At 31.3% G+C, this 15,234-nt stretch overlaps 1 protein-coding gene across 4 annotated transcripts in view; it reads left to right on the top strand.

The window, feature by feature from the left end:
* Positions 1-15,234, top strand: part of LOC147396766 (uncharacterized) — a 77,032-nt gene that overhangs the window by 49,799 nt on the left and 11,999 nt on the right. The window contains exons 1-2 of one of the 4 annotated variants that reach the window (XM_086451926.1): positions 14,247-14,438; positions 14,581-15,120. In XM_086451926.1, coding sequence (XP_086308052.1) covers positions 14,889-15,120 — 232 coding nt within the window. In that variant the 5' untranslated portion in view covers positions 14,247-14,438; positions 14,581-14,888. Of the gene's footprint in view, positions 1-14,246; positions 14,439-14,501; positions 15,121-15,234 lie in introns of those variants that run through there. The other 3 variants (XM_086451929.1, XM_086451928.1, XM_086451927.1) reach the window with 3 other exon arrangements.

The following is a 15,234-nucleotide window of genomic DNA, read 5'->3' on the forward strand; positions in this document are numbered from 1 at the left end:
ACATTTTCAAAATATTTGAAAATGACTTCTTCTTCTTTCTTAAATCCTTTCGGACAAAATAGAGACTCTAAAACTCAATTAAAATGTCAAAAATCCAATTTTTAGATGAAAATAATGAATTTAAGCGATTAAAGCATTCAGTCGTGAGAAATGTGAGAGACGAGGTCTAGGGATCATCTAGAAAGAAAAAATTTACTAAATATGTTACCAAGCAATCGCTGAAAACTTAGAGACTATTTAAAAAGAAATCCTTCCACAAAGGTCATTTCAGTAATTTTCCCTTAAAACACCTATAACAACAATTTAGATTAAGCCCATATAAAATCTTTAAGGGTGGGTCTATTTGCACACACCAAAATGACCAAATGTATACCCACCTTAACTTTAAAATAACTCACAATACAGACCTAGTAAATGTACTTTTACTTAAATTATTTATTTCACTTACTTAAAGGTACTGAACTATTTTTCTTCTTCTCTTCTTCTTTTTTTCCCATCTCTCTCGCTCTCTCTCTTATTATTTTTTTTACATCTAGAAAATTTTCAATGAGAGTTCTAAACTTTGGTCTTATTTTTCTTACCTTATCACTTCCAACTTAATCAAAACCGTTTACATAAGAAAGTTATATTCAATAAATACCTATCGAATCAATTTTGTAAGGTTCAGTAGAAAATTTTACTCGATAGGTACCTACCAAATATGTCTGGTAATATTCAATAAGTACCTATCAAATTTTATAAAACAAGTTCGTTCTAAACCTACCTAATAAAATTTGTCAAAAAATCTTTATATTCTTCAAATTAAAATAGTTATTTTGAGATTTTAATAATGATTTTTCCTTTTTCCTTAATGATTAAATACGGAAAAAAATATTCAAAGAAATAAGATAACTTGAAAGATAAAAAAATCTAAAACATATTCTCCATTGATTCAACCTCTCACAAAACTAAGATAATGATAAATATAAAGAAGAAGAGTAAGAGGAGGAAGCAAGAAGAAGAAATGATTTTGGGATTTTTGTTCAAGTAGGTGATAGTGTATACGAGAAGCCAAAATGAAAGGGTACAATGATAATTTGCATATTTTTTTTTTACACAAAAAATCATTTCAGTGGGTGCAATTGGGCATTTGGTTATGTGCAATTAGACCGACCCAATCTTAAATCCAACACAAAGAAATCTAGAGGGAGAGAGAGTTTCTATTGGCACCAACTTTTACTTATTCTCAACCAGTGACCTATTTTTTTTTATTCTAATTAAATTTGATTTCATCACTTAATTTTCAGCCAACAGATTTTGATGTCTTTCACGATGATTATGATCATTAGATTGCTTTCTTTTGGATATATCGATCTAGTGTTTAGGAATCACCTATCAAGCTAATACGTACAAGTAGATCCCACTTAATAGAAATTTGATCATCTTGATCAGCAATTTTCTTCCACTTGATTTCAATTTTTTTCATGGGAATTCTGATCAATAGATTTCATTTTTTTTTTTTTTTTTTTGTATATTTTGATCAAATGGTTAAGAATCATAAATCAAGTTGATTTTTGTTTTAGTTCCACTAAGATCATGAAATACAAGAAATGGTCAAGATCGCGAAAATTTTAAATTTAATCAACGGCCAAGATTGGAAAGTATTGAACCAGCTTGTTGCTAATTACAATGACAGGAGTAGTATGGGACCAATGCTGTTACTCCTAAAATTTGAAAATGTATTGGAATTTGGTTGGACTTGGGAGTGTAAGAGCTAAATATTATATAATCAAATCTTAAATATGTTGGGCCCACCAACAGACATAGTGTGACTTTTTGCGTGATTGGAGGAATTTCTGATGGTCCTACCATTTCTCCCCCTTAAATACAAGAAATTCATGGTAAGAAAGATGCCATCATCATGAATGGGCTAAGTCAGGTCGGCCACTAATTGGGCCTAAAACGTTTAGCCCAAATATGGTCCATCTATTGATTGGGCTGGGTTGGGTAAGGCCGAATATAAATAATATACGTTCAAGATGTTATGCGGATGCACCCAAACACGGGCGGAGCAAGTAAGGAGCTGGTGGGGGCAATTGCCCCCACAGAACTTTGAGACACCCCTATATTTTCAACTAATTACATATCCCATTTGTTCTCACTCCCTGACCTCTCTCCTCATTTTCCCCTACACCCTCACCTCCCTCCATTCAAGTTCTTCAACTATACAACTAATCATAGTTTGCCCCCACTATAATAAAATCCTGGCTCCGCCCCTGCACCCAAATACCCTACTATTCAGATGATTAACACACAATCAAGTAGGCAAAAGAGATACAAAAAAGAACAAATCACACAAGTGACAAGATTTACATGGTTCGACAAAATTGCCTACATCTATAGGCGGCTATGAAAGCTTCTTATTGATGAAGTCATGGGAAATAGTATAAAAAATTAATTTTTCAGAGAACTATATAGTAACCTAGGATTTCCAACCCATTTTTTTAGTACTGAAATACCCTCAAAAGTTGTATGGGTGCCAAAACATCACAAGGGATCTACCCCCACCCTCACCTGGTTCGATGATTGATCGGGCCTAACAACAACACCCAAACTTGATCCATGACGGGTTAAGCTGGGTTGGGCCAAGCCAATTTTTGATGGCCCTAATCATCATTGAAGCCCTATCCTTAAATGTTAGGGTTATTGAATGAATCATACCCTTCTATTTATTATGTCTAAAATCATGTCTTATATTAATTCAAGTGTATTTATGACCGACCGCCACTTCAATCCACATTAACAAAATCACATGACAAGAAATAAATGCATCAACCATTCGAAGGTCCCACCTTAATTAAGTTGATAAGATGTGTGGAGTGTTGGTTCCACACTTTGTTTCAAAACCCGTTGAACCCACGTTCACGCTAATCACTAGCCCTTACTTGCCAAGGAATAAAAAGTGTGTCCAAGTTAGGAAGTTCGTGTTTAGAACTATTACATGTTGTATTGTTATTTCACTGCTTAAATTTTTTTTAATTTTAATATTGATACTTCTATAAACAAAATTGAATGGGAAACAAGATCCATTAAACTGACTCCAAAAATTTTAGGATAAGTATTTGCTGACGGTGATATTTTAAAATCATGTTTTCGAAATATGTTAGGTATTTTTGGCACTAATTTTTTTTTCTTTTAAGTTGACCCATTCAATCAATAGGGGCGTAACTTGCTTTCCTTTGTTTCAGATCGCAAGAATTGATGTCGAATCTTCCGGTTTAGAAGCGACTTCTGCCTTGTTACTCCTCTCTTCAAGCTCATATTAAATTGACCCTCGACTCCTTCTCGACTTGATTGCATTGAGGGATAATACAATAATGATTATTTGTTTGCAAGAGCATAGGAAATGCTATAGTTTTATATTTTGACAAGTCTTTGGCGTACCTCAAGAACTTCATGCCATCTCCCCTCCCTATCACTTGTGTATTATCAAGCCAAATAATGCCACATGTCACACTCATTACCCATTGATCTTTGGCCCCACCTCTTGGTGGATCTTAATACAAACACCAATCATTCTGATTGAAGATTTTTGGATATTGAATTCGATCATTTTTATAATAAATCAAACCATTGATTAAAATTAGGGTTTAAAGTCAATGATAAGAAATGGTCAAATCAAATTACTGGAGATCAAATATCAAAGGGGTTTAATGAAGAGTGCTTTTTTAAGCTAAGGGGATATGTTTGTAGTGAGGTACATAGGTCATGGTCATGACAAGTATTTATGACCACTACCTTGAGTTTCTTTATTAATTAATTACTGATGTTGAAGAGACCTTAGCCTGGAATCTCATACCGCACTTCTTGACGTGAAAGTGTGAGAATAATAGGTGTTTTTAATCGAGATACGGTTGAAAAAACACCTATGATTCTTATCCACTTTCACGTCAAACAGTGCGATTTGAGATTTTAGGCTGAGGTCACTCAGCATGGCTTTTAATTAATACTAGTGGTTTTATTTCTTTCAAGTGATCACACATTCACATTTTTATTTATTAAGTGACTTATACAGGAATTTAACCCAGATGACTCACTTGGGATTGTTCCTGAATAATTAAGAGAAGACTGCCGAGATGTTCAAGTTTCTTCTTCTTCTTTCTAATTTCAGGTTAGTGAATGAGATGAGACAAAAAGCAAATATATTGAAAACCATGGTTAAGAGGTGGGGTTTGATAGGAATGTTTCACCTAACTTTCAACATCAATGATGGTGGAACCCACTTTTTCTCCAAAAGAGGGACAAACGTCAAGGAGTGCATGCTATCAGCTTGTAAACACAAGGATGTACTTTTTAACTCACCCGAAGTCCGGATCCTCCCCCCTCCCCTCACTCAAAGAATTATTTTGCATTAATTTGTACATGGTATTTTTTTGGTATTTTATGATTAAAAAAATACTTATATATAAAAGATAAAAAAGTAAAATAGAATATTATAATTACTTGATTTTTTTTTCTTTTATCTTATACCTTATACCTTTGATCATGAAACTACCTCAACAAATTGGTTCGTTCTAGAGAGGCAAACAAGGAATTGCAAACTCAATTCGAACTGACAAACCAATTAACATAGCTTTGAACCATCGCCTAAGTAAACAATTGGGAAATATAGTATGGGAGTACAATACTCTATTAAAGGAATCTTTGAGATCTGAGTCAACTCATTATTTCTAGTATTAAAGAATAAGAAAAAAAAAAAAAAAACTAAGTTAAGCCACATATGATATTTTAAGATATATGTCAAATTCTCCTTTGACTTGCGACCAAGAGGAGAAAAAATCTAACAAAAAAACACTACAAGTAAAAAGGCCTATAGCAATGACTGTGACCATTGCTATAAGCCTTAAAAACATTGTTGAAAGTTATAACGATACTACAAAGGTACTCAATGAGCAAGGCCATTCTTGACCATCACTATAGATGGGATTTAACAAAAAAATTAAATTGATTTAATTTAATTTATACAATTGACTCCAAGTTTTTCCCCCTAAAGGTAGAAAGTATAAAATCCTTGGTAATAGCTTCACACAAAAATGGGTGAAGGATCTTACCTATGTTTGTTTGAAAAGCAACCATCACATATGATTGTAAGAAGAGTATATGCCTTTACCAAACATCCCTCCTTCAATTGTCCCATTTTCTTCTAGTTGACATGTACAATTCCATCCTACAATTGCACACTAAAAGAGATAAATAAACTTACCAACATAAATCTATAGAAATAAACTTTTTTTTAAAAAAGAAAATAATAAATTTGTTAGTATAGGCATTAACATGTCAAGTAGATAAAAAGAATGCACTTGAAAAAATTTAACAGTACAATAATCACAGATTTTAGAGAATCTCAAAGTGCATTTCTATAATTAAGGAATTATCATATGAGAGTTATCAAAGTTGCAGGTTCTATTTGCCAAAAAAAAAAAGACATCACATATAAGAATGAGGTATGTAAGAGTGATTATAAATGGAATTGGAAAAATCTCCTAACATAGGTCAAAAAGTTAAATAAAAGCAATTAAATATATTTTTTTTCCTTAACTTAATCACAAGAAAATTTAGTTAGCCGATGAGAGAGACTACCAAGTAAAGAGGTTTGAGTCTTTAGCTTAAAGTTTGCTTCTTGGTGTTTTAGTGTGGCTCTTGGACAATGTATATATGTTTTTTAATCCTATCTAAAAGATTAAAAAATGAAGTTTATATTAGAGAAATTGGGATGTCAAATTAGACATGGAAGTACTTGGCAAGCAATTGATGCAGATTGCCTCATCAACTTAAGTTCTGATAGTGATTTTATACATCATAAGTCATGAATATAAATAGAAAGATCCTTTACTTTTCCACTATAAGATTCTTTTTGAAGTGCCTCCAAATTCATATAAGATGGTAAAGTTGTCTTCACATTATGAAACAACTTGGATGATCCTTTGTTCATGTCTGGAAAGATAAGGTCAAACCCCTTAACTGGATCCGAATCGTTGATTTCGACTCATTGGTTCAAGATAGAATTGAATAGAGACATGATTTATGTTGTATGATCGTTGTCTTTCAGAAATTAATATATTTATACTCTTCTTAACTTATGGGCAAGTAAGGAATCGAACCCAAGAGAAATGGGGAATATTACTAAGATAAGCAAATTGAGGTTAATCTAAGTTACAAATTTGAAATATGTTTTTGTATTTTTTGTAAAACAAAATTGAAGAGTAAATGTTGGTGGAAAATAAAACAATAAAAATGAAATTTATACTAAGAAACAAGAGATTAAAGTCATTAGTGATTAGAGTAGCCTATGATTAGTAAATAAAATTATATTTAAGTCTATCATTCTTTGCATTCAACCTCAAGGGCTTGGTGTGAGCTCCTTGAGTTGGAAGATATGTCATGAAATTTGAAATAATATTATAATTAGGACTCCTTCACTCACTAATGTGTGAAGTTGCTATTACCAAATATCTATATTAAACATGTTTTATTTTGATCTCATCTAAGCATAAAATATTTACGTTACGCATAAGAGGTGTAAAGATTCATCTAAAGCTTTGATCCCTTGGAGTTGGATAAAATCTTAAAGAGAACCCTATAATCATAAATAACATGAAAGGATAAAAAACATAAACATAAAATTAAAAACTTACCCCTAGGCTTCCTTCTCTCATTAATGGAGGGAGTCTAACTTATAGTCATTACAAGGATACAAGAAGAAGTCATGAAATCAACACTTGTATTCATATAGTAACCAATGTACAATATCTCCTTCTTTGAGAAATTACAAAGAGTCGTTGAAATAAAACCTATCTAAAAAATAAAAAATTATAAATAAAATGTTAAGGGCATTAGAGGGAGAAGGGAGAAGGGACAAGGCTCAAAAGATTTTTTCCTAATTTGAAAAATGATTTATTTATAGACCTTAGGTGTTCTAGAAAGACCCATAAATAATCGTTATCACTCTTGCATATAATCTCACGTGCAGAACACATTGGAGCAATTTTTTGGCGTTTCATTTAAAAATTACCGCACCACATTGAAAGTTCACTACGCCACATTAATCTAGAGACACCTGAATCTCAAATTTTACATGGTTGCTTGATTGATATTCCTAATTGTAATGCATTCTTGATTGATTGATTGATTTGGTGTTCATCTACATAATTTGATAGTTGACCTGTATAGTAAACACACGTAATTAGTCTTTCAAAAAGTACATTAATTTTGTGCAATTAAGTCTAATTAGCATGGTAAAACATATAATATGATAAATTGGGGCTTAAAACAATTATTTATCTAATCTAATGAAATATGGATGGAAATTGAGATAAATGCTTAGAAAAAGTATGAATAAATCAATGTTTTGAGACACTGATCATTGCTAACCTCATATCTTGGGATAAAATATAGGTGATGATGATGGTGAAATTATGGCAAAATAGTTCTTGATGTCCCTAGTATTGCAGTTGCTAATAACTTAATGCCACTTAACTAAAAGAAATAACTAATAAAAAAAGATAGAATTACCTTATGCATTCTATTAATTGAAAATGCATTGTCAACCTTGAATGTGTCTATTATCTTTATAGAATCCTTCTGCAATTAAAATACCAAACGTGAGGTCAATGGGCCGTATGATTTATTCTAACAGGGCCCACTTAGTTTCACACACACACACACACACACACACACACACACAGAAAACATTAAATCAAAGAAGAATCAAGCAAACAATACCATTCCTTAGTCAAATAGTTTATCCATCGAAATCAAATAAAAAATTCTCAACCTCAAGAGAAAAATCCCATAAAAGCTCAAATAGAAATTAAAAAAATAGAATAAAAAATGAATCAAATGAACAATACCTAGAAAAATTTATTGTAGATCTTCGAGCAAGACAAATAAGAATGTATTGATGCAAAAATGTCGAATTTGAGATCTTCTTAGTAATCTCTTGAATCTATGAAAAACCTAGAAAAAAGTGAAAGAAAAAAATAAAGAATAGATCATCATTAATAGAGAAAGAGAGTAACTTGGTTCTCAAGCTTATATAGTTGATGCTTTGTTTTCCTTTGATTAAGATAAAATGGTAGCAGTGTTTCTTTATAAAAATGTAACCTACGTTTTGAAGGAGTTGATAAGATGACATTGAAAAAGATTGTGTGTGTGTGTGTGTGCGCGTGTGTTCGTTTTGATGTCAAGGGTATCCGGATCGTAGGCCTAACTAGCATGGGTGGGGCAATTAGCATCTTAAAGCACCATATCTCACCCAAATCACTCGGGGTACATCCAATATCCCACAAACTACACACAACAGGTAAGCCATGATAAATTCTTATGTGTGGCCGACAATGGAGCTTGAACTCAAGACCTCTCAACTTTTGGAGGAAGGCCCTAACCACTACGCCCAACACTGGTTGGTTTCAGGCTAAGCATTGTTAAGGCCTATACAGACTTGAATGTAAATTGATTTTTTTTAACTCAATGATCCTACCTTTGTAGGCTCAAGATAAAGGTCCCAAATCTTGTTTCTTTTGATAAGTTAGGACATGTTAGCATCCCAACAGGCTAAAATGACAACCCTCTTTCCACCATTGTTTTTGAAGCTCGTCACTTTTAGGTTTTTCTACTTCCCATTTTATGATGTTGAATATCTTGATATAGTATAATAATAAAATCTTTAACAATAATAATTTTATTTTATAATAAGATGAGGTCATTATTATGTTATAAGTTAGGGGTGGAGTCAGTATAATGGTCTCAAAATATCACAATCCTAAAATAAAGAATCAATATTATTGTTCTCTATTTCCCCTTATTTTGATAAATTTAGGACTGCAATAGGTCAAAAAAATCTTCGACCATATGAAAATAAAAGAAAAATAAACTTATATCTATATGTATTTTTGGGCTTCCATCCCACAAAAATAAGAAAAATAAATACTTTATTTTGGAAAAACCAAAATTATAATAATTATCTTAAACAACTATTTTATTATCTAAAAAACTATAAAAGAAATAAAATTATTATTGTAGACACCCCATTCTTGTCCTAATCGAGCCCAAGAGATCAAGAAATCAAACAGATGAGGGATTGATCCAAGGGAGCAATACACAAGACTAAGGGTGTCAAAGGATAGTCGAAATCCAAATCTGAATTCATATTCAAAAAATTGGATATTATCCAAAATTTTTGGATATCGGATACAGATTTAGATAGTGGTGTATCTGATCCAATAATATCCGATTCGATATAATTATAATAATAATAATATAATGAAATAAGTTGTAGAAAATCTTCATCTCCTCCATCTTTTTATCCTTTAGAGTTTGGAAAAATGAGTCAATGCCTGGGATGGTGATCTTCCCGTCGATCTGCGATGGTGATCTTCCCCCACGACAGTCTAGGTAGGAGACCTCTTTCTCTTTCTTCAATCTCGAACCAAAGTGATCCCTGATTTTTCTTTCAAAACCCATCATCCTCAAGCTTTTAAACCACATTGATTTCGAATTGATCATTTTGAACCATACCTTAATCCATTTGCTAAAAATCCTTGATTTTTCTATTAAAATTTCATTTATTCTACTTTTCTAAAAACCCATTGTTTTCAACCTTTCCCTAACCCCTTTTAGAAAAAAAATCCCTAATTTTTTTACCTAAAACTTCATGGTTGTACTCTTTCTCTAATTTTGAAGATGAAAAATTGAAAACGGGAAGAAAAATCTAGGTTTTTTTGGTTAGGGTTGAAGAGTTGATTTTTTTTTCGATCGATACAGGTATTATCAGATATTTGATAATGTAATCGAATTCGAATTCAATTATTATTTAGAAATATTCGTCGGATTCGAATTCGAATATTAAATATATATTTTTTCGAATTTGGATTCAAATATACTTTTATTCGAATCAACATAAAACTACTCCTAAGTGAGTATTTAAGTGTGGGTGTTAGTACTTTGGGACTCAAAAGAGTAAAATTCAAATGGATTTACACTCAAGTACTAAGCCTAAAAAAAAAAAAAAAATCTAACAAACACCTTTTTTTTTTTCCTTTTTGGCTTGCTCACCATTTCACTTTTGAGTATTTGCAAATCAAACTATAGTCCATTTATCTCTTAATTTCTTATATCTCATCTAACTTTAAAAATTCTAAAAAAGTAGTTTTAAAATTCATTCATGGTCATCTTTTGATAACCATCACTTGATGGGTGGGACAAGGTGCCTAACACATTCCTTGTCCCTCAATTGAACCTCCTTACCTAGTTCTTGATTGTGAGTCACTAAGCTAAAAAAAAAAAATTTCTAAAAAATTCATTTCTTTAAGGTGTCCATTCACACCTTAAGATTAAATGGTGGCCACTCCTCAAGCCCATTATAGATCAAGGTTTTATTCTTTTAAACCCTCAAAGATATATCTACAATTACAAGATCCAAAATCCAATGTGTCCCATATTAATTCTTTCTAGAATAAATTTAATTTAAAGTAAATTATTATTATTATTATTATTATTATATAAACAATTAAAAAAATAATGAACCCGAGACATCTCATAATATATTTTTCCAAATGGATTTTTTAAATTAATCAGTATAAATAAGAACATTACTTTGAAATTAAATAGTATTTTTCATGTTCAACATACCCAAAATTATTTTTTCTTTAATCAATTTTCAAAATTAATTATAATTAAAAATAATAAAATCGCAAAATTAATTTAAAATAGTATTTTTAAGTTTAACCCATCCCAATTTGTTTAAGAGTATCCCTAGCCTTACTAAGGGTCTTTGGGCTCACCTCTTGGCATTCAAAAACACAATCCGGTGCTTCACAGTTGAAGAGGACAGAATTCTATGAATTTTGAAGAAAAAAATTAAAAAGAGATATTTTTCATCGTTGAATTTCATCTTTAAGTTTGGGAGTTATGTGGAAGTTCGGTCGCCTATTTTAAAATAAATTGTTTTTGGAACTTTTTCTTTTATCTGGGTCTTTTGATGAAATTCCGGATGTGGTAATCCATTTGAGCAAAACGACCTTTAGTAAGGCTCAAAATCTTACTATGTTAGTAAGGAAAGGGTTTCACTTGGTTTAAATTCATTTTCGAAATTATTTAATATTAAAAATACATTTTATAACATTTAGAAAAAAAAGAAAATTTTATTTTTCTTATATGATTAGACAATGTGCGATCTTGCATTGTTTGTTAGTATCTTGTTTTTTAATTTTTTTGTTTCTAATTTGTGTAAACTATATATATGCTAATGCACATGAATGACAGCTAGGAGGCGAAATCTCCTAGACAAGGGTATGTAAAACTATTTTTTTTTTTACTTTTATATTTGATTTTTTTGTTGTTTTAATAAATTTTTGCAAAGATATTTTTTTGATTTAAAGTTCTTTGAAATTTATTTGATTTTGATGTTTTATTCCCTTTACTCAAAAAAAAAAAAAAATTTGCTTGAAGTGTGTTGTTTATTATAGCAATAGTCTAAGTGTTTGCAAGCCATTCTCTCTCTCTCTCTCTCTCTCTCTCTTCCTTTCTCTTATTTATTTATCTTATCTATTATACAAGATGGTTAGTTGCCGATATTAAAACGGATTCAATGGGATATCAACCTAGGTCAATGATCAACACTCCACATGCCTTTACCAACTTAGTCAAGTTGACACCTTTAAAAATCATTAGTGGGCAAGTATCTTAAACATGATGATGCACTCGTTTCCATTCTTGTTGGATTTATGTTTATTTTCGAGTCGATTTCTCATATACTATCATTGTTTGAAATTTCATTTTCTACAAGTGTTAAAAAAAATGATTGAGAAATTTGATGAGCTCTTATATATGATATTCCTTATCTATTTATTTATTCTTTTTTTTAGAATCTTTTTTTTTTCATTATATAATAAATTTTATATCATATTCGATGGTAATTTTTTTATATATAATAATCCATGCGCATTTTAGTACTAGTATAATAAAAAAGGCAGATTAGGTATTCCACCTTCATATACTGATCAGGTGGTCCCCGAACTATTATATTATCTAAAGTGCCAGCTTGTAAACTAGCTGGTGAGAGATGGAAATATACTAATTAAACAACACTGAATGGTTCCTACTTAGGCTTTCTTTAGAGATCACAAATAAACATGATTTCTGATCAAGATTGGTCCCCACATATAACACATGCTAAAGATTTTGACTGATCCAATGGTTATAACCATTCCATCGATTGGTGAAGAAAGAAAGGATGATTGGCCAATCAGTGCAGACTAGTAGTACCTTGTTATGCACATTGACATGATAGGTCTGGACCACTTTTACTTATTATTTACTATTAAAAAAATCCTTTTGTGTGTGTGTGCGCGCGCATAGGAATTGGAGTTTGTTGTGTCCACCCAGTCAGAATAAGTTGCAGATTTTTAAATCCTCAATGATGGTCTTTATATTTGGCACTTTTTACATTTTCAAGCAAAAATTATGATGTTATACATGGCAATTTCTACTCTAATATGCTTTTCGTAAAGCATACATAAAAAAAAATGCTGAAGTAACATTAAAATTAGCATCGATTCTTAAATTGCTGATGTGGATGTGTGTATGGAATTAATCATAGATGTTATTCATTGAGATACGAGTGAAAAGCAATTTTTTTTTTTTGGTCATTTTCTGATAGTAATTTGGTTCGTGATGAACTATCCGTTTGAGTTTGTACTTTTTCAAATCCAAATGATCATTTTGTGGACACAAAGAGAATGGCTTCCAGCTTCTATGAGAATTCAACAATGGTTATAAGGAGTAAGCAGTTCAATTTGGTTTCTGTTCTCAATATTTGTGGGAATTTATAGAACTTTAAACTCATATAAGTTATGGATCATATTGGTCTTATTTGTTTATTTAATGACTAAAATGCCTCCCACAATGTTTCAAAAATATTAAACTAGCCACTATTTTATAATTATCAATGTCCACGAAGGCATTTCCCAAAAACCCCTATCACTAAATGATAATTTTGCAATCAAACTACAAAAAATCAATGCATAATTGACTTGCTAATGAATGGCCTCACTTTTGTCTAAGGGACCCTTTCCACCAAACTAACTTCGCATCACTCTTAGTTCACTTACATGAGAGTAGTATTGAAAGGCTAGGAGGGAAAGAAACTAAAAGCGAGATTCATAGGTTTGGAGAGGAGAGATCGGTGGCATTAGAAGTAAATTTTTCTAAAAATTTACAAAATTTTTCTAAAAATTTACAAAATTTTTCTAAAAATTTACAAAATTTTTCGTAAAGGAATTAATTGATTAAATGGACAAATTGACGAATTAATTGATAATTTATCAATTAATCATGAAAAATGGTAATATTTCTACCCTTCACAATTAAAATTTTGTTTTCATCATTCAAATGCCAAGAATAAGATATGATTCTAAGTAAGTTGAAAATGATGTGTTTTGATATAACACCTCGGAATATTATTTGTATAATCCTTGAAATTTTTTCAATTTAATTTTGAATTTATTCAAATTAAAAAATTGAATCCCCAACCAATAATTTTCTAATCTATAAATTTTAGATGGGTGGGACATGAAAGAGAGATTTGCAAAATAGGTTGAGTCACACAAAAGTGTCAGAATTAGAAAATACCATTGAGGGCTAGTTAAGATGGTAAGAAATGACTGAGTTTTCTCTTTAAGTCATGACTTCGAATCTCAATATGTCGGCTCATGAAAAGATCTAACAGATTGGGATGGTGCATGGGCCCAAGTAGACTAGTCTCCCCTAATGTGAGGATAAAAAATAAATAAATAGAAAGGACAAAGGAGAGCTCGGACTCAAATTTAATTAATTAATAAATTGTTGGATTGAGAATCTTTGTATATATATAAATTAACAACCTAACACAGTGGTGATGCCTATCGCGATATGATAAAATGAAGAGAAATTGCCTGAAACATATGAAAGCTGTTACTGATGGGCCCACAATTACGGAAAAATCTTCGATTTTTGAACTTATTAAGCTTAAAGCTTTGCTTCATCGTCACTTGATCTTAATTGTCTTTGAATTTTCAGACTAATGAATCATTATCCACTCATCTAAAACTTTTTCTTTAGTGAAACATACAAATCAGCATAGATTTTAAAACCTTAGCTTAAAAATTGGTCGTTGATGATGAGGATAGAAGTTGATGGACCCCACTTGTACTAAAGAATATGTTCCTTGGAAAACTATTTCTGTTGTTGTGCTTGTCACACAGAACCTGTGACCTACTTCACTGGATATTCTGTCTGTGTTCTTCCTGGAAAGACCTCAAAGAGTGATCTTCCCAAGATTTCTTTCATTACCCAGACTTTATTTTAATTTTTTTCACAAACCCATTTTCGTTTGTTTGGAACTATAACATTTCCATTAAAGGGTGAGACTTTGTTGAGACGTTTCTTCTCTTGAGATGTTACATGTGTCCATTTTATAAGCTTAGTTTTGTTTTCTTTCTCCAAGTTTTTTATTTTTGGTTTGCATGTTCTTTTTATTATTATTTGGTTTTTAATCTTTTGCAGGTGAAAGAAGGTGGTATTGGAGAAAACCCAAGTTTTAAAATTTTGGTTTTCAGGTGAAAATGGTGGTTGTGAGTGTTCTTCCTCTGTTTTTTTATGAATGAGAAAACCCAATTTCAAATTTTGATTTTGAAGGATTTTCTTCTATTGGGTATCTCTGAAATGGGTTTACTTTTAAAGGAGAGTTGAGATAAAACCATGTGATTACAGTTGGGAAGTAGGTTGAGAACACATGAAATTTTAAAGACTTAGAGAAGGAGTTATAATAGTAGGTGATGTTTCTGTGAATTTGTTTTAATTTTGGATGAAAAATGGAACCAACAACTCAGAAATCCCTTGAGAGAGTTGTTTCTCAAAGAGCTTTACAGATGGGTAACTCATTTCCGTGTCAAATTTGTGTCGTGGGGTTTCTCTGTGGGGCTTGTCTTACATATTTCTTTCTGGCTGCTCTCACTTCCTTCGGGACCGTGGAGCTTGGAGGGACCACCTTTTCAACTTCATCGGTGGGAATTTCGTCGCAAAATTCTAGTTCAAAGTATAAATGTAAGTAGACTGAATTTCTGTTTTTTTTTCCACCTACTAATTTTGCTTGGTTATGGTTAGGCATTTTGTTTGGTTTTGAATTAGCTTCTAATTTGAATTTTATTCGTTTGTAAA

The sequence above is a fragment of the Akebia trifoliata genome, chromosome 8 (genome assembly GCF_017979445.1).
Source record: "Akebia trifoliata isolate Shusen 1 chromosome 8, ASM1797944v1, whole genome shotgun sequence".
NCBI classification, from domain to species: Eukaryota; Viridiplantae; Streptophyta; class Magnoliopsida; order Ranunculales; family Lardizabalaceae; genus Akebia; species Akebia trifoliata.